The 26,452-nt window shown below is 39.6% G+C and overlaps 1 protein-coding gene across 3 annotated transcripts in view; it reads right to left on the reverse strand.

Moving 5' to 3' along the window:
- The window catches only part of LCA5L (lebercilin LCA5 like), a 77,016-nt gene that overhangs the window by 23,100 nt on the left and 27,464 nt on the right, over positions 1–26,452 (reverse strand). For 2 of the 3 annotated variants that reach the window (XM_049874861.1, XM_049874860.1), the window contains 4 exons: positions 14,185–14,504; positions 13,778–13,924; positions 7,337–7,851; positions 3,042–3,179 (listed from right to left, as the gene is read on the reverse strand). In XM_049874861.1, coding sequence (XP_049730818.1) covers positions 3,042–3,179; positions 7,337–7,851; positions 13,778–13,924; positions 14,185–14,494 — 1,110 coding nt within the window. In that variant the 5' untranslated portion in view covers positions 14,495–14,504. Of the gene's footprint in view, positions 1–3,041; positions 3,180–7,336; positions 7,852–13,777; positions 13,925–14,184; positions 14,505–17,116; positions 19,632–26,452 lie in introns of those variants that run through there. The other variant, XM_049874862.1, reaches the window with a different exon arrangement.

Consider the following 26,452-nt stretch of genomic DNA (forward strand, 5'->3'; position numbering starts at 1 on the left):
TCCAGGAAGCCTTCTGCACACAGACACTCAGCTCTCTCATTCTGTGGGTCAGCTCCAGCACTGTCTGGCACTGGTCTCCTGGTTCCGCTGCTGCTGGTCCTCTGTTGCAGCCAGTCCTCTGCTTCTGCTTCTCACCATCTGTGCCTTCTCTGGTGTTAACAGTTCTCCGCACTTCCTTCTGGGTCCTCTATCCATTCAGTTTCAAAACTGCATCCACATTTTAGGTATCTGTTAGAGCAGCACTCCACTCTCTGAGTTGATTCTGACTCATTGTGACCCTAAAGAACAGGGCAGAACTGCCTCATAGTTTCCAAGGCTGTAATCTTTACAGATGCAGACTGCCACATCTTCTCTCCCATAGAGCAGCTGGTGGGTTCAGACCACCGATCTTTCAGGTGCAGCTGAGTTCTTACCCACTGCACCCCTAGAGCTCCTTAACGTAATGTCCCGGCAAAAAAAAATCTCTCCCTTTCCCCCTGCCTCCCACCTCTGGTAACCATTAATAACAACATTCCGTTTATATTTGTCTGTTTCATATAAGTGAGATCATTCAGTATTTGTCCTTTTGCAAATGATTTATTTCACTCAGTATAATGTTTTCAAGGTTCATCCTTGTCGTGGCATGCACCAGGACTTATTTTTCTTTACAGTTGCATAATATTCCATCATATGTACATACCACATTTTGTTTATCCATTCATCTGCTGATGGACATCTCGGTTGTTTCTATCTTTTGGCCACTGTGAAAAGTGCTGCAATGAATGTTGGTATACAGGTTTCTGTTTGCATTCCTGTCTTCACTCCTTCTGGGTATATACCTAAGATTGGGATTGCTGGGGCACACGGTAATTCTATGTTCAACTTTTTGAGGAACAGCCACACTGTTTTCCACAGTGGCTACACCATTTTACATCCCCACCAGCAATGGATGAGAGTTGCTGTTTCTCCACAACCTGGACAACACTTGCTTTCTATTTTTTTTTTTTGATCATTGCCATTCTAATGGGAGTGAGGCGGTATCTCATTGTGGTTTTGATTTTCAACTCCCTAAATATTTTAATGGTGAATGGTTGGACATCTTTTTATGTACTTGTTGGCCATCTGAATATTCTCTTTGGTGAACTGTCTGTTCCAAGTCTTTTGCCATATTTGGACTGAGTTGTTTTGTCTTTTTGATGTTAAATTGTAGGACTATGGGATTTAAAATTTAAAAAAAATTTTGGTGAAAGTATACACAGCCAAAGATACACCATTTCAACAGTTTCTACACATACAATTCTGTCACATTAGTTATGTTCTTTAAATTGTATTACCATTCTCACTATCCTCTTCCATGTTATTCCACCACCATTATCTTAAACTCACTGCCCCCTAAGATTCCCATCCAATCTTCTGAGTTGCTGTTGTCAATTTGATCTCACATAGATAATTCTTTAGAAAAGAGCACAATGCTCACAGCAGACATACTTTACTAATAAAAAGAAGGCTTTTGTTGTTGTTGTTCAAACAAGACTTCAGTGGATAGTTTTAGTTTAAGGTTTGAAGTTTAAAAAGTCTGGATTCCATTGAGAATTTGAACTTCTGTTCCACATTCTCCCCCCAACCCCCAACACCTTTGATCAGGATTCTTCCATAGTCACTTTGATTAATACGTTCAGCAATGGTAGCCAGGCATGTATTCAATTTCTTCCTCCTATTCCTGACTCTTCTTCTACCTCTGTTCCTTCAGGTGAATGGAGACCAATTGTTGTATCTTGGATGGCCGCTTGCAATCTTTTTAAGATCCCAGTCACTACTCAATGAACTAGGAGGTAGAACAGAAGTACCAAGAAACAATATTAGGCTCATTGACTGGGATAGACTATAGGATTTTTGTTTGACCTTATACATCTTCTGTATTTTATTTCTTCCATCTCCCAAATCTCAGTTGTCCATGACAACAACATAATCCATCATTTGCTTTATCCAATAAGATACACACAACAGTCTCAGAATAACAATACCAACACTAACACCAATAATATCATTACTACACTTTAAGACTTTTTGTGATGTCAGTTTTGTCCTTACAGTATATACAGCGAAGTTACTGTGTTTTAGCATCACTTGGAATAGTTTCTCTTTGTAACGTTATGCCACCAATGGGATACATAATTGGGTTCATTTTTTAAATTTATTTTACTTTGGAGTTTTAGGGATTGCTTTTTTTTTTTCTATTTAATTTGTGCCATAATTATGCAAAATACTTACATGGCTCTGTTTAGTAGTAGTGTATCTAAATAAATGGGTGTGAAACAACTATATTAGAAATAATGAGAATGCTGACACAATGTGAAGAATGTAACCAATGTCACCAAACAACACGTGTAGAAATTGTTAAATAAGACCATATTTTGATGTGTATATTTTCACCAAAAATTAAATTAAAAAAAATATTTTCCAAAGACAAAACTACCAAAAAGGTATTCAAAGCTGCTTAGCATCTATCTGTGTCCTTTCTAATCTATTCTCTCCCTCCCCTAAATATTTCACTGTTCTTAGTTAATTTTTAAATTTAGAAATTTATTAACTTATTAAAGCTGCATTAACCGTGTTAACAAAATGCAATAATATTACTTTGTGATGAAATAAAAAGAAGACTTGATTACAGAACTTTAATTTTCTAATTACAGTGCACATGCACTGTGTCGTTTAGCCCATTCTTGTAATTTCAGATCCTCTGTATGTTCATAGGAAACCCTGGTTAAGAGCCACGGCTGCTAACCAAAAGGTCCTCAGTTCAAATCCACTAGGCACTCCTTGGAAACCCTACGGGGGCAGTTCTACTCTGTCCTACAGGGTCGCTATGAGTCAGAATCAACCTGATGGCAATGGGTCTGGTTTGGTTTTGGTCTGTTCATATCACTGTAGGGAAGAAACTTAATTTGAGAAATGTACTCACGAAGTTAAATAATTTAAAGACACAGCAGATATAAACAGCTCTGATATGTTGGGAAAGACAATTTCAGAATTTTTCTTACATTTTGTTTGAAAAGAAATACCTTAAGTTTTTGCTGAAGGTGTTTTACTTCCATTTGCAGAGCCTTTGTAGCTGTCTGGGCTGCCAGCGTCTTCCGGTTCTCAACAGCCAACTGCCGATTAAAGGCTTTCTTGTTCAACCTCAGTTGTTTTTCTAAGCTCTGAAAACAGTATATATTTCAACTCTTCTGTAACCAGCGTAGTATTATTAAACACTTCACTTATAATGGAAATAACTACATGTATGAAAAGTGCAAAATTTCAATCCAATTTTAGTGTATGGCTTAATGTACAGGGAACATATATTTGAATTAAGTATAACCAAGAAAAAAAATCCTGGATCCCAACTCAAGGGAATAAATATCATGTTTTGAGTCCAAGGGTTCTTACATATTTTGGAATTTGATAATTTTTGAACAAATCTTGAAAATGAAAAAATATAATTCAACGTCCTATTTTAAAAATGAAATATTCTAACTATTAACTTTGCATAGCATCCTCCTTAGAAACCTTTCAAGCCTCTCAGTAAAGGGCCGTCTCAGCATCAGCGCGAGGATCCCAGGCAAGCAAAGCTGAGAGTTGTCACTGGGACCCACACCACCCCTCCGCACGGTGAATTCTATAACTGCTCCATAACCCTGTTACTCAGGACTCTCCATATTCACCTTCTCATTGGAATGCTGTAACAGAAAACATTTTGATCTGGACTTCGACGGAAGGTTTGGCCAAAAGAACTTTTTATACAGAGTTTTCCCCATTATAACATTCATACTTTTTTCATTAAAGCAAAGTGGAAAATACAGAAAAACTAAAAAGATAAAAAATCCCAGAAAATTCAAGCCTCGAGTTGCAATATCAAAGGATTCTACGGGCAAAAACTGAATGATGCAGAAAGCATCAAAAGAAGAAGGAAAGAGTACACAGATTCAGTGTACCAAAAAGAACTGGTCAATAGTCAACCACTTCAGGAGGTAAAATATATGATCAAGAACCACTGGCACTGGCACTGAAGAAATACAAGCCATGATGAAGGCACTGACAAAAATCAAGGGTCCTGGAACTGATGGAATACTAATTGAGATGTTTCAACAAACAGATACATCACTGGAAACACTTGTCTATGCCAAGAAATTTGGAAGACAGCTACCTCGTCAACCAGCTGGAAGAGATCCATATTCGTGCCCATTCCAAAGAAAGGAAATCAAAAAGAATGTAGAAATTACTGAACAATATCATTAATATTACAAACTGGCAAAATTTTCCTTAAGATAATTCAAAAATGACTACAGCCATACATTGGCAGGGAACTGCCAGAAATTCAGACCAGATTCAGAAGAGGACATGGAACAAAGGATTGACGTCAGATGGATCTTGGCTGAAAGCAGAGAATACCAGAAAGATGTTTACTGGTGTTTTATCAACTACGTGAAGGCACTCGACTGTGTAGGTCAAATAAATTCTAGATAACATTTCAAAGAATGGGAATCCCAGTACTTTTTTTTTTTTTTATGCTTTAAGTGAAAGTTTACAAATCAAGTCAGTCTCTCACACAAAAACTTATATACACCTTGCTACATATTCCCTATTGCTCTCCCCCTAATAAGACAGCCTGCTCCCTCCCTCCACTCTTCCTTTTCGTGTCCATTCTGCCAGGTTCTAACCTCCCCTACCCTCTCATCTCCCCTCCAGGGAGGAAATGCCAACATAGTCTCAAGTGTACACCTGATCCAAGAAGCTCACTCCTCACCAGCATCCCTGTCCAACCTGTTGTCCAGTCCAATCCCTGTCTGAAGAGTTGGCTTTGGGAATGGTTTCTGTCCTGGGCCAACAGAAGGTCTGGGGGCCATGACCACCAGGGTCCTTCTAGTCTCAGTCAGCCCATTAAGTCTGGTATTTTTATGAGAATTTGGGGTCTACATCCCACTGCTGTCCTGCTCCCTCAAGGGTTCTCTTCTGCTCCCTCAGGGGTTCAAATTCCAATACTCTTAACTGTGCTCATGAAGAACCTGTACATGGATCAAAAGACAGTCGTTTGAACAGAACAAGGGGATACTGTGTGGTTTAAAATTGGAAAAGGTGTGTGGCAGAGTTGTATTCTTTCACCTTACTTATTCAATCTACATGCTGAACAAATCTGAGAAGCTGGGCTATATGAAGACTGCACCATCAGAACTGGAGGAAGACTCATTAACAATCTGTTATGCAGATGACACAACCTTGCTTGCCAAAGGTGAAGATGACTTGAAGCACTTACTGATGAAAGTCAAAGGCTATAGCCTTCAACATAGATTACACCCGAACATAAAACAGAAATCCTTACAACCAGACCAGTGAACATCATGATAAATGGCAAAGAAATAGAAGTTGTCAAGATTTCATTCTTCTTGGGTCAATAGTCAATGCCCATGGAAGCAGCAATCAAGAAATCAAATGACATATTGCATTGGGTAAATCTGCTGCAAAAGATCTCTTTAAAGCAAATATGTCACTTTGATGACTAAGGTGCACCGGACCCAAGCCACGGTATTTTCAATTGCCTCATATGCATGTGAAAGCTGGAGAATGAAAAAGGAAGACTGAAGAAGAATTGACACATTTGAATTACGGTGTTGAAGAATATTGACTACACCATGGACTGCCAGAAGAACAAAGACATCTGTCTTGAAGGAAGTACTGCCAGAATGCTCCTTAGAAGTGAGGATGGCAAGACTCTGTCTCACTTCCTTTGGACATGTTATCTGAAGGACCAATCACTGGAGAAAGACATCACAGTTGGTAGAGGGTCAACAAAAAAGAGAGAGACCCTCAGTGAGATGGATTGACACGGTGGCTGCAACAATGGGCTCAAACATACAAGGATTGTAAGGATTGTGCAGGACCAGGCAATGTTTCACTCTGTTATGAATAAGGTCACTGTGAGTTGGAGCTGACTGAACAACAACAAGAAAACCTACATGTTTTGGCCCATGAAAAACTTGTCCCCTACCACATGTCCTACAACCAAATAGCAATTTCCCATACTACCAAGCCCAAGCCTTGCGATAGCCAAGAAAATGGTTAGTTCCTGAATTCTTTTTGGTTTTGTCTCATCTGTCAAGATGAGACAAAATACATTTACTTTTACATGAAAGACATATCCTAAGATGGATCCGATAATCACCTAAAAGGCCAGTAATATAACTTTGGTAAACTATTTACCAAATAGGATGGAAAGAAAATGAAGTTGCTCGTTAATTTCTGTAGCTGACATATCCATTCTATGTGAGAAAATTCTCTTTGACGATAGAGGAAATTTTACTAACAGAAGAAATAACTGGTATTAAAAGGGAGATGAAATTATTTCCTTGTTACTTCAAGATCACAGAAAATACTTGCCTCTCACCATCAAGATTAGGAATTAACAGTAAATAAATTCCATTTATGTTTATTTCTATAGAGACCTATTTTAATGTAGGATAGGTGGGAGAAGTCTCAATGTGATCAGCGCGTTTTCCCAAATCACCGCTTGTAATATAATCTCCAAGCTATTGACACCCATGCACCACTGAAGAAAAGCAATCCATTTATCTCTTCAATTCTTTTAACTCATTTTCCCTCCCTTTTCCCAAGGACATTAGCTGGGAAAAATTCCTATACCTAAAATACTAAACATGCTTGTATTGTAATGATCAGCCCAACTGATGAGGGAGAAAAAAGGGAAAAGGACTAAACAGGTACCTTGATCAGGTTTTTAGGGAAGTAGTCTTTCAATAAACAATCTGAAGCAGAGAGGTGATTTCTAAGAGGGCTTTTGCACAACACAATGCAACCTTTTTAGCCCATGAAAAAAACTTCCCTGACATTGGTAGCCTTCCAGTTTAGAGACTGATTATTTCCGGGTAAAAAAAAAAAAAAAAAAATTTTTTTTTTTTTTTTTTTAACTTAGCCTAGCCCCAGAATGAGCTCCTGATCGCTAACATTTTCAGTTCAGAGCCTTTTTCTGTCTCTCCTTCAACTCCCTCCTGCCTCCCCTAACATAATTATTTAGTACTGCCTGCAGGCCCTGGTGGCATAGTGGTGAAGAGCTATGGCTGCTAACCAAAAGGTTGGCAGTTCAAATCTACCAGGCGCTCCTTGGAAACTCTATGGGGCAGCTCTACTCTGTCCTATAGGGTCCGACTATGAGTGGGAACTGACTCGACGGCAGTGGGTTTGGTTTGGTTGGGCAGGCAAAGCCATTTGTAATGCTTCATTAGGGTGGGGCAAGCAGGATTCCTGCGCACCCTCTCTCTGTATTACTCTTGGCACCTTAAATTTCCGAAGCCTCTGAAATACAGACCTGTATTCTTCTGTCATTTGCCTCCAATTTGGTTGTGAGGACTGACAATTTTTGAGTAAGTTCTTCCCTCTCTGCCAGATTTTTATCTTCGGAAAGCCTCTGCAGCGTCTGTAGAGCATCCTTGGTCTTCAATAACTCGCTGTCGGCTTCCCTAAGTTTCCTAGACACAGTTCTTTCCTTTTCCTGGGATTTCCTAAGTAGCTGCCTTAGACTTTTTACTTCATTTTTATGTTTAATCATAATTTGAGGAAGATTATTTTGTGAGTTCTCGTATTTTCCTATAGCTTTCAAGTGCCTGAACTGAAGTTGTTTCAAAAACTGGTTTTCTATGACGGTGGCTTCCAATTTACGATGTATGTCAGCTAAATCATTTTTTAGCTCTTTAATCTTACAAAGCCTTGCAGACATTATGCGATGAGCCATAGCATCTCTCCTTTGGGCAGTTGCATTGGTTTGAGCATTAAAAAATGATGCCTTCCAAATGTGCTTTTTTTCAGCTTTGATTTCCTTAGGGCCTGTGTAAACAGATAATCCAATTTGTTACTAGTAATATATAGAGACATGCAGGTATAAAAGCATACGTTTAATTCCCCCACCCCCACGCACACATATGCATACACATACAAACATCAGTGTCACTAGGAGAAAGAACACTTTAGGCTTGGTACTTCATATACAGTATATAAAAAAAAATACAGTATAGGTATCCTTATTTAACACAGTTCTTTAAAATCAAGAAAAACCCAAACCCGTTGCTGTTGAGTCAATTCTGACTCACGGTGACCCTAAAGGACAGAGTAGAACTGCCCTATAGGGTTTCCAAGGAGCGCCTGGTGGATTCGAACTGCCAACCTTCTAGGTTAGCAGCCGCAGCTCTTAGCCAGTAAGCCACCAGGGCTTCCCCATTCTTTAAAGGCAGTAGTACTTCCATTACAGCTGGAGATTTTAGGTCATTCATCCAAGTTCACATAGCCATGAAGCAGCACAGAATGGTTTGAAAATCAGGTCTTTTCTGACTTTACATTTCTACTATAAAAGCTACAATAACCATAATAATAGCTAACATTTACTAAGTGCTTACCACATGTCAGGCACTGACCTAAATGCTTTACATAGATTATCCGATGTGCTCCCTCCAACATGTTATAAGACAGAGTCCAAGGTGAAAATCTCATATACTCAAAATGACCCTTAAAAAGCTGTTAAACTGCTTATACAGCATACAGGTATCCCATCTTTAAATAAATCCTCAGCAAATTTTTCCTCCATTGCTTTGGCTAGCACTCAGTGAAGCAGTTGGCATGTGTTTAGGGGTCTACTGTAAAAAAAGATACCTAAGCAATATTACACTCAGCACCAAACACCCAGAATTGAAATCAACTACGTGAAATATATATGAAGCATCACTGTACTATCATCTCATTTCAAAGATGAACAAACTGATGCTAAGAGATGTCACTCGTCTATGGGCACACAGCTAGTAAGTGGTAAGACAGAACCCGGGTCTGTGTGCGTATGCTACTGCCCCATATGTGTGTGCATCCGTATGATAGACAGATACGGGTGTGTGTGCACACGTGTACATACTAGTATATGTATATTCTTGAGAAAGAGAGATTGAAACTGAATTCTAAAAAAAAAAAAAAAAAATCTGGTCCTTATCCTAGAGAGAGAAGGGCACTTAGTGCGCATTGTAACCTGAGTCCTAATCTTAACTTGCTGGCCCAATTGTAGACTACCACTGGACACATGGGCTAACATGTCTGGTATATTGTTGTTAGTTGCCATCAAGTTGGTTCTGACTCATGGTGACCCCATGTGTGCAGAGTACAACTATTCCATAGGGTTTTCAAGGGTGTGAGCTTTTGGAAGCTGATGGCCAGCCTGTCTTCCACAGTGCCTCTGGGTGGGTTTGAACTGTCAACATTTCAGCTAGTAGTTGAGAATTTAACCGTTTGTGCCACTCCTGATATTTGGCATAGGTGGTGGGAAAGGTAATTCTGCCTGTGGTGAAAATGATGAGTCAGTCAAAACATAAGGTGTTTTCTGGGGATAAGGCATTTGAACCTTGACTATGACAGACCACACGGATTTTACACAATCATGATATCAGCATCATATTAATAAATGATGAATTGCCTTCACCACTGTGCCTTCAAGGTATTCATTTCCCCATTGGGAATAACAATTTTCTGGGAGCCACAGTTGAATATCTGAGTATTTTAGAACAGACTTCGAGCACAATAAAAATTTGGAAGCAGAGCAGGTCAGCCTCTGGAAGGAACCGTTACTAGAATGCTAGTGAAGAGACGGTCTGGAGTTATGTTGAGGGCAGACACTTTACTAATTAGGGAACTGGCTGGGGGAGCCCTAGACCGAGGCAATGTGGATCAGGCTGGTTTAAAACAGGAGTGGGCAGGGGCCATCATGTTCTGTACCATGTCCAGCATGACTGAACTTGACCCCCAACTTATAATGTCTTCCAACTTGTAGGTGGCCTGACCCTGGAGGATTGAGGTATTTCTCTGAGAGCTAGAAGGATGAGGAGTGGTGGGCTTTATGGGCAGTGGAGTCTTAAGGAAGTGACAGGAAGCCAAGTCAGCACGAGAGGGTGCCTGAGAACTAAACGCCATGGCCTGGGAGCACTGGTCAAGGGCCCGGGAGTTAAGATGTACACAGAAGGTATGGACGCTTTGAAAAAAGGAGGCTCGGATGGACTTGGACAAAGAACAGGTAGGTAATAAGTGTGAAGGAGTGAAGATCAGAGGCCTTTCCTCAAATGTTTTTTTGTCTGTGTAAGGCTCCCAATAAAAAAAAAAAAGACATGCCTGAGACTGAACTTCTTGTCAACCCTAATGGCTGGGTCAGTGGGAGGGACTGCACCTGATTTGATTCAGAAATGTAAATATACCACTTGCATCTGAGTGGTATAGAACAACTTTATACTAGAATATCATGCATACTTAAATAACTATAAAGTTATGAAAAGCTGCAATAATAAGGGTAAACCTTAATGATTTTACATCATATTATCCTATGCCACACATAGTAACGATGGTATAATTTACAATTTCTAACGTATTTCACACAATAAGGCAGATCTAGCTTAACGATTAAACAAATTAGAGTACTTAATTTTTAAACCACTGAGCCAAAACACTCACTAAAATTAACTTGGCTTAATTCACCGAAAACATATATGTTTAAGCCCATTGTTACCCAAAAGGGCACGTTTCATATTACTTATAATGAGACATGCCTTTCTGAACAGTCCTAAGAATGTCTCCGCACTCACCACTTCACCAGCAAACTTACCCAGCCCCAAGCCCCTGTCTTCCTTGCTGCTGGCGCATTTCTCCAGATTCATCCTGTCCCCCACTCCTCCTTTTTAAAGCTCAGTTGTCCTCCTATCACACTTCCCTTTCCATGCTGTTTCCTTCCCCTCTCGTCCCTGGCCTCATCCTAGCTCCTTCTCCTGGTCATTTCCCTTTTGGTCTCACCGTCTGTCCCATCTGCTCCTGCATTCCTCATGCCTGGCTCTGCTCCTTATCCTGACCCACCTTCTCACTTGTTCTTACTGGTTCTGCCCTTTACCAGGGTCTTTTCTTTCTCTTGGGGTCTTTTTTTTTGGGGGGGGGTCTACACTGTATTTCACCTTAAAAGAGATAGACCCACTTCCTCCAAAGACCAGAGTAAAGAAGAAGTGCCAAGGAAGGGCCTTTCCTCTTTCTGTTCTCCCTAGTCTCTGTTAGTCTGTGGGGGATTATGTCTCTTGAACACTACCTTAGGTCTTCCACGTATATCTGCATACCCGACTGAAGACAACAGGGATACTCAAAGGGCAAAAGTTGGCACAAGCAACTGAGTGCAGTAAAAGAACTTTATTTGGTATATTAATTTTTTGAGTAACTATCACATCTACCAATTAATTGTTTTGGTATTATACTGACCACAACAAACAAACAAAAAAACACACACATGTATCAAGGAAGCAATATTCTAATTAACAGGACATATACTTGAAAGAGTTCTGAAAGTACGTTTTCTATGAAAAAAGGAAATAAACAATTTCTGAACATCAAATTATAGAAAATACATTGCTTCCTCTTCAAATTGATTTAAGAAAATCTTCAATATTTGACCAAAGCAACAATCGTATCAAATTGAAGTCCAAGGATTGTCATTTGATCCTCATAAACTTTCTCTATAAATTTTTTCTGCCATAACATTTGCATTCATGTATTTGCTAAAATGGGAATTAACGATAATCTCTGCTGTTACTATTCCTTAGTGAATTCTTTGTCTATATTGATTGTTCCTAATCTAGTGTTCCTAGCCCTTGAGGGCCAGAGATCTCCTTTCAATAAATCAAAAAGTTTAAGACTATTGAATATTCACTTGAAAAGGGACAGCACTGCCTAACACGAAGAAGTCTCTTTGCTTTGGGCTAGAACTACATTGCCCCAGGGTGGAACACATTACTTACCACTTAAATTTCTTTAGCAAACACACAATATGAGCTGTATGGGGGCAGAATAATAAAAAATGAACTAAGGAAGTAATTGATCATTCTGTGACAAAGCCTGGTGTTGCAACGGATGGCTTATCATACAAAGATCCTCATAAACATATAAAATTTAAGTTAAACATGAATCCATAATTTATTTAAAATAATCTCAGTATATTAATACACAAAAGAACAGCTAAATAAACGTAAACCTTTCGCTCTTTCAGATAATAGAATTTAGGATCTAGTCTGATGTGAAGTGACTGAATTAATTAGGCGGCCCCCTGGACAATGGGTTGGAGAGGGATGCCGGTGAGGAGTGAGCTTCTTGGATCAGGTGGACACTTGAGACTGTGTTGGCATCTCCTGCCTGGAGCGGAGATGAGAAGGTGGAGGGGGTTAGAAGCTGGCGAAAAGGACACGAAAAGAGAGTCGAGGGAGACAGTGGGTTGTCTCATTAGGGGGAGAGTAATTGGGAGTGTGTCGCAAGGTGTATGTGGGTTTTTGTGTGAGAGACTGAGTTGATTTGTAAACTTTCACTTAAAGCACAATAAAAATTATATATAAGAAAAGAATGTTTACAATAATTTAGGCAGCCCCCAAGTTCTGAACAGGTATCTTGCATAAACCACTCAATAAATATTTGTAGAATAAATAAATGAGGAATTGATTTTAAAAAAGTTAAATGATAAGTTATTTAGAACTAAAGATGCAGGTTGTTGAAATAGTTTTACAAATGCTAATTGGCTTCTCACACAGTTCCACAACAGCCTATAATCAATACAAAATATAGTATATAGATCCACGATCCCTTGTGAAAACCCCTAGGGTCCAGGTTGTTTTAGAATTTTGGGGGGTTTTATTTTTTAGGATGCATATATGGTATTTTACATAGTACCTCCAATAGGGTCCAGGGCAGCACCCTTTAATCAGACAATAGTTTTGTAGTGAAATATATGACTATTCACACTAAGCAAAACACATAAAGATCAGTTTCATGTCAGTTCAAGGAAGGTTTTAGTACCAAATAAAAGAAAAATGTTGAGTTTTCAGAGCTTCATAAATTTCAAACGTAGATGAGGGATTGTATAATAGAACCTAGCCGTGATGCTGTTCTGTTGTGATAATTTCTTCCAAATGCCACAAACAGACTTCTCCAGACAGAGTCTCACCATGAGAGGAGGGCCTGGACTTTTCACCTTTTGCCCTAGGCATCACCAAGTGGGTATAGAACTCTCACCTGTCTAAAAAAGGGTTTTTTTTTTTTTTTTTTTTAAAAAAAACCTTTTGAGAATCTGAAGAAAGCTATGGGTCCCCTCCCTAGAAAAGTTCACAAACACACATACACACAGAAAATACACAGAATTTCATGAGGTTCATAGATATGGGTCTTAGATTCTGATCCCTGCTTTATAGCTAGGAAGAAGGGGAACTGATGTTTCCAGGTGTACCCGGAAGTGGCCCTGAGGGTCCTGGACACATCTGGTAACAGTAGGCTGTGGGTGAAAGATACGGTGCAAGCGTGACAGTGGTAGATGTGCCTGACTGAGGGCAGGTCTGATGATCAAAGTAGAAAAGCGTTCCTGCCTAGGGCAGCTACTTACACAGAGGAATATTTACAAGGCCAGGACTGCAGGGAGGTAAAGGAAGCGAGGCTAATTCCAAAGTGGAGAGTTAGAGGAGTTGAAAAGTTAGTACTTTTAAGACACACAAGGAAACATTAACAGCCTTTTGAACTGAGGGAAAAAAAAAAAAAAAACCAAACTCACTGCCGTTGAGTCAATTCGGACTCATAGTGACCCTATAGGACAGAGCAGAACTGCCCCATAGAGCTTCCAAGGAGCGCCTGGCAGTTTCAAACTGCTGACCTTTTGGTTAGCAGCCGTAGCACTTAACCACTACGCCAAATGACTGCCTTTGCTAGTATGCCTCACCAGACTTGGTGACCATCCTCTTGGGCTGCTGAGATAGGTTTTTGCATTTTGCTGGTGCTTCAAACTTGGGTTCTTCAGTTGAGATGACAGGCAAGAAGCCAGTGAAATCCAGGTACTGTGGTACTCCGTAACAAGTCCACCTGTTAACTGAAAACAGAACTGACCTCACTGGTGGGCTCCAGGAGGGTAAGCTCTGCAAGGGGGCTTCACATTTTAAGCCTAATTTTCTTCTGTTATTTGGAATTTCCCCATTTTCTAATTCTTTCTATGAAAGTTGACCTATAATACGTATTTACAATATCAAAAACAATAAAACTGAGTATGGACCATTTCAAATACTACTGCATTAAATCATAATGTCACAATAACCGGAAATTTGGTTTTGGTTGGGAAACTGTGCTTTTTACCTTTAGGTTGGGAGAATCTAGAAGCACACTTTTTCTTCTCCTTTCCCACAGGCTGCTCTAAATAATTCCTATTAACATTTATTTCTGAACATTCCGAGATAAAGTCTTCGGAGTAATCGCAGCGACAGCTTCCACAGGAGCACTGGGATCGACTATAATCGACACTCTTCTCGGCAGTGTGACTGCTCCTGGGAAAGTCACCCAGGCCGAGGAGGCTCCTCTCGCCTTCTGCAGACTTCCTACTGTCTTCTAACCCCACACTGGGGAAACACTCATCGAGATTTGTTTTCGTTGTATCCGCCAAAGACATAGTGAACTACCTAATTGAAAAAAGGTATTTTAAAATGCATAGATACTGACATTGAAATGGACCTGTGCTTCATTCTATTTTCTATTAATAGATAATTAGGAATGTTATTTTGAAGTATTTCCTGAAAAAAGTTCCGTGTGCTTTTTGTATTATTTCTACAGCAAATATAAGACCCCTGAGAACAAATTTTGGTGAGGTAATATCCACAGGTAATATAAAAGAAAGGTTTAGCAGATAACAATAGTGACGATTTATGAATAGGTAAATTACGTTCTCATTCTTTAGCCTGGTTATTTGTTGGGATTTTTAAAATTTGCTTAGAACTGAAAGAAATGACAGAACTTGGTAAGCCTGGGATGAAATGCTAACACCTGTGAAACTCAGACATGTTTGTGAATATGCACAGACTTTCATTTATTAATGACGAAATCACATACTTTTGAGATTAAACATCTAGAAGAGAATTCATATACTAGTTTTTCTAGAGCTATTATTCATTATAAAATTAAGATTAATCAGTGAGTGCCAGTGATGTAAACTTGATCTGCTGATTATAAGGTTCTTTACATTTTAATTCAGGAAATGTGCATGCCTTTCTATGATGTGTTTAGACTATTATAAATATAATTTCCCTGATTACATACTACACAGTAACAGAAGAAGCAATTCAGAAATTTTAGGCTGACTGGCATGGAAAACTCATCCAGGGATTAGGACTTTTTTGAAGAAAATTCACCAAATGCAAAATTTGCATTTGTTTAATAAAGAACTGACATATTTTAGGTTACATTAAAAAAAAAAAACTTTTATAAATCATGGATTTGAAAGAATTAAGTTTCTCTGCAGTGGTTCTAGTTATTATAGGTTTAATTATTCAATGTGAAAAATCAAATTCTTATTTGGGAACTAAAAGTATAGTTAAAATAGTCTTCAAAGAACTGCATTTAAAAGCAAAAATGAAAGTTGATCCTAATATCTCAGGACGGGCATAAAATGCCACCTAGTGGAAGGTCCTTGTAACCACGGGCCGTGACTGAAAAACTATTTAAGGACCTACACAGAGTCACACTTTGACAGGCTGCACTTCATTCTAACGAAGTACAACTTAAACACAACAGTGCTTTACTATTTCATTAAATTTTTATTTAATAAATTTTATTTAAAAATTTTATTAAATATTTATTTAAGTCAAGAATTTGCATGAATTTCAATGAATTACTCCCAAAAGTAACTTTGACAGGTTGCTTTATGGTTTTATCCAAACTCCCAGCTTGTTGCTCCTAGACCCTTGTTTAACGTTTAGTGAAAAAAAACCTATTTTACCTCTACTGTTTCACTTTTAAACGATTGTCTTGGTGTTGGAAATAGATAGTAATATGAAAGTACTGACTGAACTGAATAACCTGTGTGACAAACAAGGCTAGATGCCAGATTCTCTCCTGTCGGTTTCACAGAACCTCTCCTGTCTGTGCCCCAACAGGTCTGCAATACTACAGCCACTCGATCATCCTGATCTAAGGACCGCCTTCTGGGAGGCTGACAGCCCACAGTTAAATACACAGTCCCTAAGAATCCAAAAGTTTCACGTGGAAGTTACCTTCCAGAAGCTCCAAGACAGCTACTAGAAACAGCCCTTCACATAGCCCTTCCGATGTACACAAACTCCTGATAAGCCTTCTTAGTAGTCTAAAGTGGGAATTTTAAACACACGGAATGGGAAGCCAAATACAAGAAGGATCCCAAATGCACTCTCTCAATAAAACTCGCTCCAGTTAAAAGCCGACGGTTCTGCATTTCTCTGTAACGATACTGGGTTAAGGCGCAATGACAGCACTGAAATCTCTATTTTATATCAGCCTACCTCGGATCGAAACAAACGAATCCATCTCCCGGGGTCTTTACAAGGATTTTTTTTTTCATTTAATATTCTTAATTCTCCCGTTAAAGCAAAAGAGAAATTAGCTCTATCAGATCCTTTCCACCAGGAACCTAATTCCACTCTCTGTGCTGTTGCTGGGTGCCATGGAGTCGACTCCAAGTCACAGCAAGCCCCTGTGACAGGGCGGAGCTGCCCCACAGGCTTTTCTTGGCTGTAATCTTTGTAGAAGCAGATCGACAGCTCTTTCTCCAGTGCAGCCACTGGGTGGCCTCAAACCGCCAACCTATCGCTGAGCAGCCAAGTGCTCAACTTTTGCACCACCAGGGCTCCTTCACTCTTTCTACTCAGGGTTTTTTTTTTTTTCCCCTAAATCAGTTCTGCCTCTCCCTAACTCTCTAGACTTCTCATTTTCTGATAAAATGCATTAGGCAGTTCATAATCTTCCACACCAAGGAATCTTAGACCGAATGATCTTATTAGTGATATTACTGTCATATGTAATTAATATTTAACTAGTGCTTTTACTCCCCACAAACCGCCTTCACGTCATCTAATCGTAGCAACCGGAATGTCCCTTAGAAGTGAGGATGGTGAAACTTCGACTTGCTCAATTTGGGCACATCGTCAGGAAAGACCAATTACTAGAAAAGGACACCCTGTTTGGTAAAGTAGAGGGTCAGTGAAAATGAGGGAAACCCTCAACGACATGGACCGACAGAACAGCCACAGCAATGGACTCAAACCTACCAGCAATCACGAAGATGGTGCAGGACCGGGCCACATTTCACTCTGTCACACCAAGATCGCCATGAGTCAGAGCCAACTCCATGGCAGCTGACAAGAACTACAGCCCTAGCAGCAGAAAGGAAACAGGCTCTGACCGCAGGTAAGCAATTTTAAGTTCGGTGCTTTTTTAACAAAGCATCACAAACTGCAAACCAAGGTAAACTATATAACCCTAAAACAAAGAGTGTGTTTCCAGACACGTTCTACCATTAGCAGTGGGCACAAGCAGAGGCAAAGATCCTCATTTTTGAACCCCTGCATCGGGATTCAGAAGAGACCTACGTGTTGGCGTAAGAAGGACTAATACTATTTTGCTATAGCCCTCGCATGTCCTTGTCCCCAACAGCTGTTCCTTTTCACTTCCTCTTGCTCACCAGCTTAGCCCCTAATTTCCTCCCCACCCATCTTCATAAATCCAAGGACAATCTGTTTTTTTAACCAATTATTTCTGATACTAGCTGAACTTCTTTTGACCTCTCCTGCCAAAGCCTTATAAAAAGTGCCTGTTTTGTCCCCCCTTGGAACACCTCTTCAAAAGGTTTCTCATGCTGGCATTTCTGGATTTAAAAAAAAAAAAAAAAAAAGGCTTATGGATAAAGGCTTATGTTAATGGCTGGTCTGGCTGATTTTCTCCTGCATTGGAAACTAGATTTGTCCTTGTTCAGGGTTTTCAGGCCTTTTATATTCAGGCCCATTGCAACGTAAGTTTGGTATGGGCCAGGAGATCAGTCCTGAGCTATCTGGTCTGATTAACAGTAACAGTTTTTCTCCACTTTATGCCAGCTTTGTCCTTAAGGCCAATCTGCTATGTCCTAATTAATATTTATCTAAAATATTTGCATGTAGTTATCAGTTTAATGATTATGGCTTTGTACACCAGTCTTTCAACTATATGGAACCAATTCAAGAGTGTTTTTTTGTGTTACATTTACAAATTGTCCAACAGCTACAATAGAAGTTTGACAGAGTAGAAGGTACACAGACAACTGAAAGGCAGACAGACTTGGGTTTAAACTTGGTCTATTCTTTAATGAGTGATCTTAGCCATTTGTAAAATATGAATAATAACACTGATTTCATAGGGTCATTCTGAGAGTGTTTGTGAAAATATCATGGATTCTATCATATGGTAAAAGCATCCAACAAATACTAATTTTTTCCTCTTGGAAGAGTAACCCTGAGACAAACACCAAGACAATCCATGACACTGACAGGGCCTTTGTGCAACTGGAGAGCCAGTCTATTTCCCTATCAATTATTTTACTAGGAACAACCGCTTGAATAATCCCATTAGACTGAAAACTCCTTGAAGGTAGCGATGATAATCTTGTTAACTTCAGGCCTAGCATACTGGTGCCACACAACTAATAATTTTAAATGCTTGCATAATGGTAAATACCACCACCAGAAAGTGTAGACGTAGGACTTTTACATACATTAGCTCACTTAATCATGGCAACAGCCCTGTGAGGCAGGTATTGTCTAACAAGAAGCTATTGAGTTGGTTCCAACTCATAGCACCCATGTACAACAGAATGAAACACTGCCCGTTCCTGCACCAACCTTACAGTCTTTGCTAGGTTTGAGCCCGTTGTTGCAGCCACTATGTCAGTCCATCTCATCAAGGATCTTCTTTTTTGCTGACCCTATATCTTACCAAGCATGTCAACCCCCTTTTACGGATGTGAGAACTGAGGCTCAGAAAGGTTAAGTAACTTGTCCAAAGTCACGTAGCTAGGGAGTGGCACAAGCGAGTTTTGAACCCAGGTCTGTCTGCCTTTAAAGTTCTTTTCACAACACCATTCTGCCTGAACCCAAAGGGACATTTGACCCAATTCACTTACCACTGCAACATTAAAATGCTGAGTTTCAGAACCTGTAGTAAACCTATGGGAATTACTTGGTATTTGGCTTTTCATTGCTTTATCTCACCCTTAGAGTTCAAAATCCAAGACTAAATTGAAAATAATTACTTATGCCTTCATCTTTCAATCAATATAACTCACTCTGAATTTGACATGAAAGCAACAGTGAGACGATAAAGACAAGGAGGTTAGGGTGAGGAGGTGTTCCATTCTCTTCACAGAGTAGACTATTGAGGTCTGAGGATCTGATTGCACTCCACCCACGATGATGCTTTGGGAAGAGACTTCCTCCGAAAGAGGGCTAAGCCAGCTTTAATTTCTCCATGTTTGAGAGAGCAGGGAACTGCCATTCTAATCTCTTTGTTTAATAAAAATTGATAAGGGGGGGGAATTCTAATGGAACTCCATTATGTTGCTGGTAGTTTCCTTATGATGGCACAAAATGTAGCCTTACTATAAAGACTTTTTTGTTGGGGGAGGTGGGGTGGCATGGTTGCGGAGAAAATTTTTTACTGCCAGCAATTATCTAGTGGATATACTGTCAGCTTTCAATGCATTTCCAAAACACATGGTATTAGGCACAGCTATTCTAGTACTGATCACTGTAATAATGTAATCTGCCTCACTGGAAAAAAAAAAAAAAAAACATAAGCAACTTCAGATGAATTGCTGTGTTCACTGATCTATCAGTTTAGAATTAAATAGGTGCAAATATCTAAGGATCAAAAACTATAATTTCAATGCCTATTCTAATGACATTGATTTTTGGAACTTACTAACCTCGAAGTTGTCATAAATGCTTTCAAACCCCAAACTCGTTGCTATCTAGTTGATTCTGACTCACAGTGACCATGTAGGGCAGAGTAGAACTGCCCCCATGGGGTTTCCAAGGCTATAATCTCTATGGAAGCAGACTGCCACATTCTTCTCCCACGGAGTGGCTGGTAAGTTTGATCCACCAACCTTTCGGTTAGCAGCCAAGCGCTTAACCACTGTGCCGCCAAGGCTCCTTCATAAATGCTTCAGCCACTGCTGTATTATTTTGAAACAATATGTTTACAACTTGGTAAGGCCAGTATATGGCCTGGTTGGCCAAATGATTTCTCAGAACTTAATGTGTCACGAAAACTGGCTTTTAGATAAGCTTGATTAGTTTTTTTTTTTTTCCTACAGCAAATAGACAGTTGTTCTTAATACTTAGAGCATGGTCTTTGAAAACTAGAATCAGGTGGCTTGATATTAAGCACTTCAGTAGAATGATATCAAAACTTAAACGTTTTTAATAGGTGATTCACCGACATTTAAATGGTCTTATTTTCTGTGGTGAAAAAGCATGTAACAAATCATTTGCCATTTTAACATCCTTCATGGGTACAATTCGGTGACATGTTATGTTCATCATGTTGTTCAACCATCACTATAAACCATTTCCAAATTTTCCCATCACCATTAAGAAGCTCAGCGTCCCCTAAGCAGTGAGTCCTCTTCTCCTCCCTTACTCTCACCTCCAGCACCCACTGATAAACTGAGGTCTCTACACACTTCCCTGTCCTAGATATCGCATATAAGTGGATCCATCAATATTTGTCCCTTTGTGACTCACGTTTCTACTCAGTACAATGTTTTCAAGGCTCTTCCATGTTATAGCACTTATCAGGACTTCCTTTCTCTTTATGGCTGAGAAATATTCCATTATGCACCACATTTTACCTACCCATTCATCTGCTGATGGACATTTAGGTTGTTTCCACCTCTTGGCTACTGTGAATAGTGCTACAATGAACACAGAAGTACAGTTTCTGTTTGTGTTGCTGCTCTCAATTCTTTTAGACATATACTTAGGAGTGAAATTCCTGGATCATATGGTAATTCTGTGTTTAGCTTTTGAGAGAACCACCAAACTTTTCCACAATGGTTTTACCTAAAGGGGCATTTTTAATCTATCAAATAGGTAATTCATTTGGCTTACTGAGGGTATATTCTACAAGAAAATGATTTCCTAAGCCCTTTAACATTCAATTAAAAAAAACACACAACTTTTAATGAGTTATAAATAATATAACAAACTACAATTTGATAAATTTAGAAAATATATATGCCCATGAAACTTTGACCACACACACACACACACAAACACACAAAGACATACCATCCCCCCCCAAAGTTTCCTTGTACCTCTTTGTAAAAGTTTCCTTATACCTTTTGTACTCCTTCCTTCTTGTCCCTCCCCTGCACCCCGACCCCATCCCCAAGCAACCACTGACTGTTTTCTGTCACTACCGAAGTTTGTACTTTCTAGAGTTTTGTACAAATGGAATCATACAATATGCACTTTTATTTGGTTTGGCTTTTTTTACTCAGCATAATTATTGTGAGATTCGTCTATGTTATTATGAGCATCAGTAGTCCATTCTTATTGCTGAGTTGTATGTATGTGCCATAATGTATCCACCAACCTGTCAACGAACGTTTGGTTATTTCCAGTGGTTGTCTGTTACAAATAAAATTGCTCTGAACATTTCTTGTGCAAGTCAGTGTACACATGTATGTTTCTCTTCTCTAAGGTATATATCAAGGAATGGAAGAGCTGGGTCACGTGGGAGCTGTATGTTTAACTTTTGAAGTAATTGCCAAACTGTTTTGTAAAGTGGCTGTACAATTTTACATTCTCGCCAGCAGTGTATGAGCATTTCAGTTGCTCCACGTCCTTGTCGACACTTGATATGGCCAGTCTCTTTAGTTCAGCTTTCTCGTGTAGTCCCTGAATGACTAATGACGTTAAACATTTTTTCACGTGCTTATTTGCCATCCTTATATCTTCTCTGGTGAAGTATCTGTTCGAATCTTTTGCCCATTTTTAAATTAGATTGTTTTGTTATTATTGAGTTTTGAGAGTTCTTGATGTATTCTTGATATAAGTCCTTTATCAGATACATGTTTTGCAAATATCTTCTCCCAGTCTATGGTATGTGTTCCCATTCTCTTAAAGGTGTCTTTTTAAGAGCGGACACTTTTAATTTTGATGAAGTCCAATTATTGATTTTTTCTTTTATGAATGATGCTTTTTGGTGTAGTTATCTAAGACATAGCTGCATAATCTGAAGACACAAATGTTCTCTCTTAACTTTCTTCCATAAGGTTTATAGTTTTAAATTTTACTTTAGTTCTATGACCCATTTTTGAGTTATATTATGGATTAAATTCATTTTTTTTGTATATGGACATCCGATAGGTCTAGCACCATTTGTTGAAAAGACTGTTCTTTTTACACCGAATTGCTGTTGCACCCTTGTAAAAACCCAAACGTCCATACATAAACCCAGATCTATTTCCGTGCTCTCTATTCTGGTCCACTCATCTATTTTTCTATATTTATGCCAGCACCATACCGTTTTGGTTACTGCTGCTTTACATTAAGTCTTGAAATTGGGTAGTGTTAGTCCTCCAACTTTGGTCATCTTTTTCAAAGTTGTTTTGGCTATTTTACGTCTTTTGAGTTTCCAAATGAATTTTAGAAGTAACTTGCCAATTCTACAAAATAGCCAATGGGAATTTGAGGTGAATTGACACCTTGAGAAAACTGAGTCTTCTGACCCATGAATAAGGTATCTCTCTCTCTTTACTAGGTCTGCTTTAATTTTTCTCAGCAATGTTTTGTAGTTTTCCGTGTACATGGCTTTCATATCTTTTGTCAGATTTATTCTTATTTCATATTCTGATATTATAAATGATACTGTCTTTTAATTTCAATTTGTTGCTAGAATATAGAAATACAATTGATTTTTTACATATTGGTCTTGTATCTTACAACCTTACTAAATGTACTTATTAGTTCTAGTAGCTTTTTTTTGTAGATTCCATCAGACTTTTACATAAAAGATGTCATCTGTGAATAAAGAGAGTTTAATTCTTCCTTTCTAGTACGGACCCGTTTCTTTTTGTCTGATTGCACCAGCCAGAACCTCCAGTACAATGCTGAATAGAAGTGGTGGTAACAGTGGATGTCTGTCTTAGTTATCTAGTGCTGCTACAACAGAAATACCATCAGTGGATGGCTTTAACAACAACAACAAAAAAACCCAGTGCTTTAACAAACAGAAGCATATTCCCTCAGTCTGGGAGGCTAGAAGTTCGAATTCGGGGTGCCAGCTCCAGGAGAAGGCTTTCTCCCTCTGCTGGCTCTTGAGGAGGGTCCTTGACATCAATCTTCCCCAGTCAAGGAGCTTCTCAGCACAGGGACCCCAGGTCCAAAGGACGCACTATTTTTCTGGCTCTTGTTTCTTGGTGGTATGAGGTCCCCATGTCTCCCCGCTCACTTCTTTTGTATCTCAAGAGAGAATGACTTAAGACACAACCTAATCTTATAGATTTAACCCTGCTTCATTAACATAGCTGCCTCTAATCCTTTTTCATTAACATCATAAAGGTCGGATTTACAACACAGGAAAGTCATATCAGGTTACAAAATGGTGGGTAATCATGGGAATCATGGCCTAGCCAAGTTGACAGATATTTTGGGGGTACACAATTCAACCCGTAACAATGTCCCTGATCTTTTAGTCTTTCACCACTAAGTATGATGTTAACTGTAGATTTTTCATAGATGCCCTTTATTAGGTTGAGGAAGTGCCCTTCATTCATTATTTACCTAGGAAAGTGAGTCCTGGGGAAAAGCTAGAAGAGGAAGACATCAAGAGAGGGGGAATAGAGAAAAAGAAGAAGAGCGAGTTAGGAAATGAGGGAAGTCTTTTTTTTTTCTCTCATATAAAAATTTATATACACCTTGCTACGTACTCCTAGTTGCTCTCCCCTCAATGAGACAGCACACTCACTTCTCTCCAACCTGTATTCCCTGTGTCCATTCAGCCAGCCACTGTCCCCCTCTGCCTCTCATCTCCCCTCCAGACAGGAGCTGCCCACATAGTCTCACGTGTCTACTTGAGCCAAGAAGCTCACTCCTCGCCAGTATCATTTTCTATCTTATAGTCCAGTCCAATCCCTCTCTGAAGAGTTGGCTTTGGGAATGGTTCCTGTCTTGGGCTAACAGAACGTCTGGAGACCATGACCTCTCGAGTTTTTCTAGTCTCAGTCAGACCATTAAGTCTGGTCTTTTTATGAGAATTTGAGGTCTGCAACTGCTTTCCTGGTCCATCAGGGATTCTCTGTCGTGTTCCCCATCAGGTCGGTCATCAGTTGTAGCTGGGCACCATTTAGTTCTGGTCTCAGGCTGATGTAGTCTGATTTATGTGGACCCTTCTGTGTCTTGGGCTCATAATTCCCACTTGTGTCTTTGGTGGGAAGTCTATTTGGGATGCCCACTCATGGCCTGGGGAATGCCCACCCAGAAAATCTTCCTTCCACCCAGGCTGAAGCAGTGAGGCTTCTCCTTGTACGATACAAGCAAGAATTACACAGAAGACCAAACAAATAATGCTTTACTTTTTCAAATCAGTTCTGTTCTTGAATCTCTCAGTAAGAACCACTTAAAGTTCCCTCAAATTCAGTCTGTACTCTCTTTGATTTTAGGAAAGAAATGTCAAGTACTGTTACCACAATTTCATGAGTTAGAGCAGCCAAGTCTTGAGACAGGTGAGGTGGGTAGCAAGAGCTTTATTATATACTGGTATATATGGAGACAGAGGGGATTGATCTCCTCCTAAAGCTGTCTATCTTGAGGAACTGCAGTCCAGGTGGGGTTTTATAGGGAAAGGGGGACATGGGTTTTAGGAACTTGTGGAATGTCCATTCTCCTTCTGTTTGGTTTCCACAGTTATATTTCAAACATGTTGATTTTTTCTTCCCATTACCCCATCAGCCCAGAGGGTGGCTGGTGCCACCCTTCATACTGTTTGACAAGCTTAGATTGATATCACTTGTTTTTCAAGGTCCTACGTGAAACATTAGTTAACATCTAACTTTTAGGGGAGTTAACAGCAAAATCATACTTGGAGACAGAGACAGGCTAGGGAAAGGAAAAATGGCGCAGGTTCTGTTCAAGATATGGCTGAGCAGCCTGTTTCAGTATTATCTGGGAGAGTGAGGGATGGGTTACCGCCTACTACATGGTTATCAAGAGGCTGAAGCACCACCCTCCCTGTTGACGACTGGATGGTGAGGAGCACCTAACTCAGACATCCACTCATTTGGGGAAACTACCCGGTGAGTCCTTCTACATATAGTTGCTTTTCCCTCCCTAAAGTGCCTCTAATAATAAAGAAGGAGCTATCACATAAGTCACACTGGCTTCATCATTCTGAGGCTGTCTTTGGAATGCACACTCAGTGTGGTAGGTAGCTTCTAAGATGGCTCCCACTGATCCTCGCTGCCTTTGTATATCTCCTCCCCTTGTACGAGGGCTGGACCTAATGACTTGTTTCTAATGGATAGAATAGAGTCAAAGTAATTGGATGTCACTTCTGAGATTAGTTTACAAGACTGACTTCCATCTTAATCACTCTCTCTCTTTCTCTCATTTGCTCACAATGATGGAAATTAACTGCCACGTTGTAAGCTGCCCTATGGAGAGACACAACTGGCAAGAAATTGGAGTGTCTGGCCAATAGCCAGTGATGAACTAAGGCCTCCAGACTATGGGGAAGAGTATCCTATTAACAGCCACTTGAGTGAGCTTGGAAGCTTGTATCATCCCCTCAGCTGAGTTTTAAGATAATTGTAGCCTCAGCTATTGAGATAACTTGCAGCCTTGAGAGACACCTTGAGACACAGGGCCCTGCCACACCCAGATTTCTGACGAACAGGATAATAAGCGTCTGTTGTTTTAAGCCGCTAAATTTTAGGGTAATTTGTTACATAGGCATAAATAAATAATACACTTATATATGTTTTGAGTGTGGTTCGGTTTCCAAAGGAATTATTTGAGCTTAACACAAATTGTTGTGCTGCTGTTGTTAGGTGCAGTCAAGCTGACAGACGTGTGGGGTAACACAAATTATAACCACCTAAAACACAGAGCATTCTTAGAATTCTGGAATTCTCAGAACTGTTCTAAAATTTCTACCTAGTATGACCCCAATGTGGGTCTGTTTAAGTTCATCTGGTACTGTTAAGAGTTACATTTTTTTCCATGAAACTGTGCGTAAAAGATACCATCAGCTACGTAAAACTATGTTTGACTCTTGCCAATTACTACAGTCTGCAATGAAATGTGCCCTGAGTGAATGTATCAAATGATATTTTGTAATGTTCACTCTGTTAAATGCCAGTTTCCTTTGTTGTTGTTAGGTGCCATCGAGTCAGTTCTGACTCAGAGCACCCCTATGCACAACAGAACAAAAACACTGCCTGGTCCTGTGCTATCCTCACATTCGTTGCTATGTTTGAGCCGATTGCTGCAGCTACTGTGTCAATCCATCTCCTTGAGGGTATTCCTCGTTTGCTGACCCTGTACTTTACCAAGCATGATGTCCT

This window comes from Elephas maximus, chromosome 2 (assembly GCF_024166365.1).
Source record: "Elephas maximus indicus isolate mEleMax1 chromosome 2, mEleMax1 primary haplotype, whole genome shotgun sequence".
NCBI lineage: Eukaryota > Metazoa > Chordata > Mammalia > Proboscidea > Elephantidae > Elephas > Elephas maximus.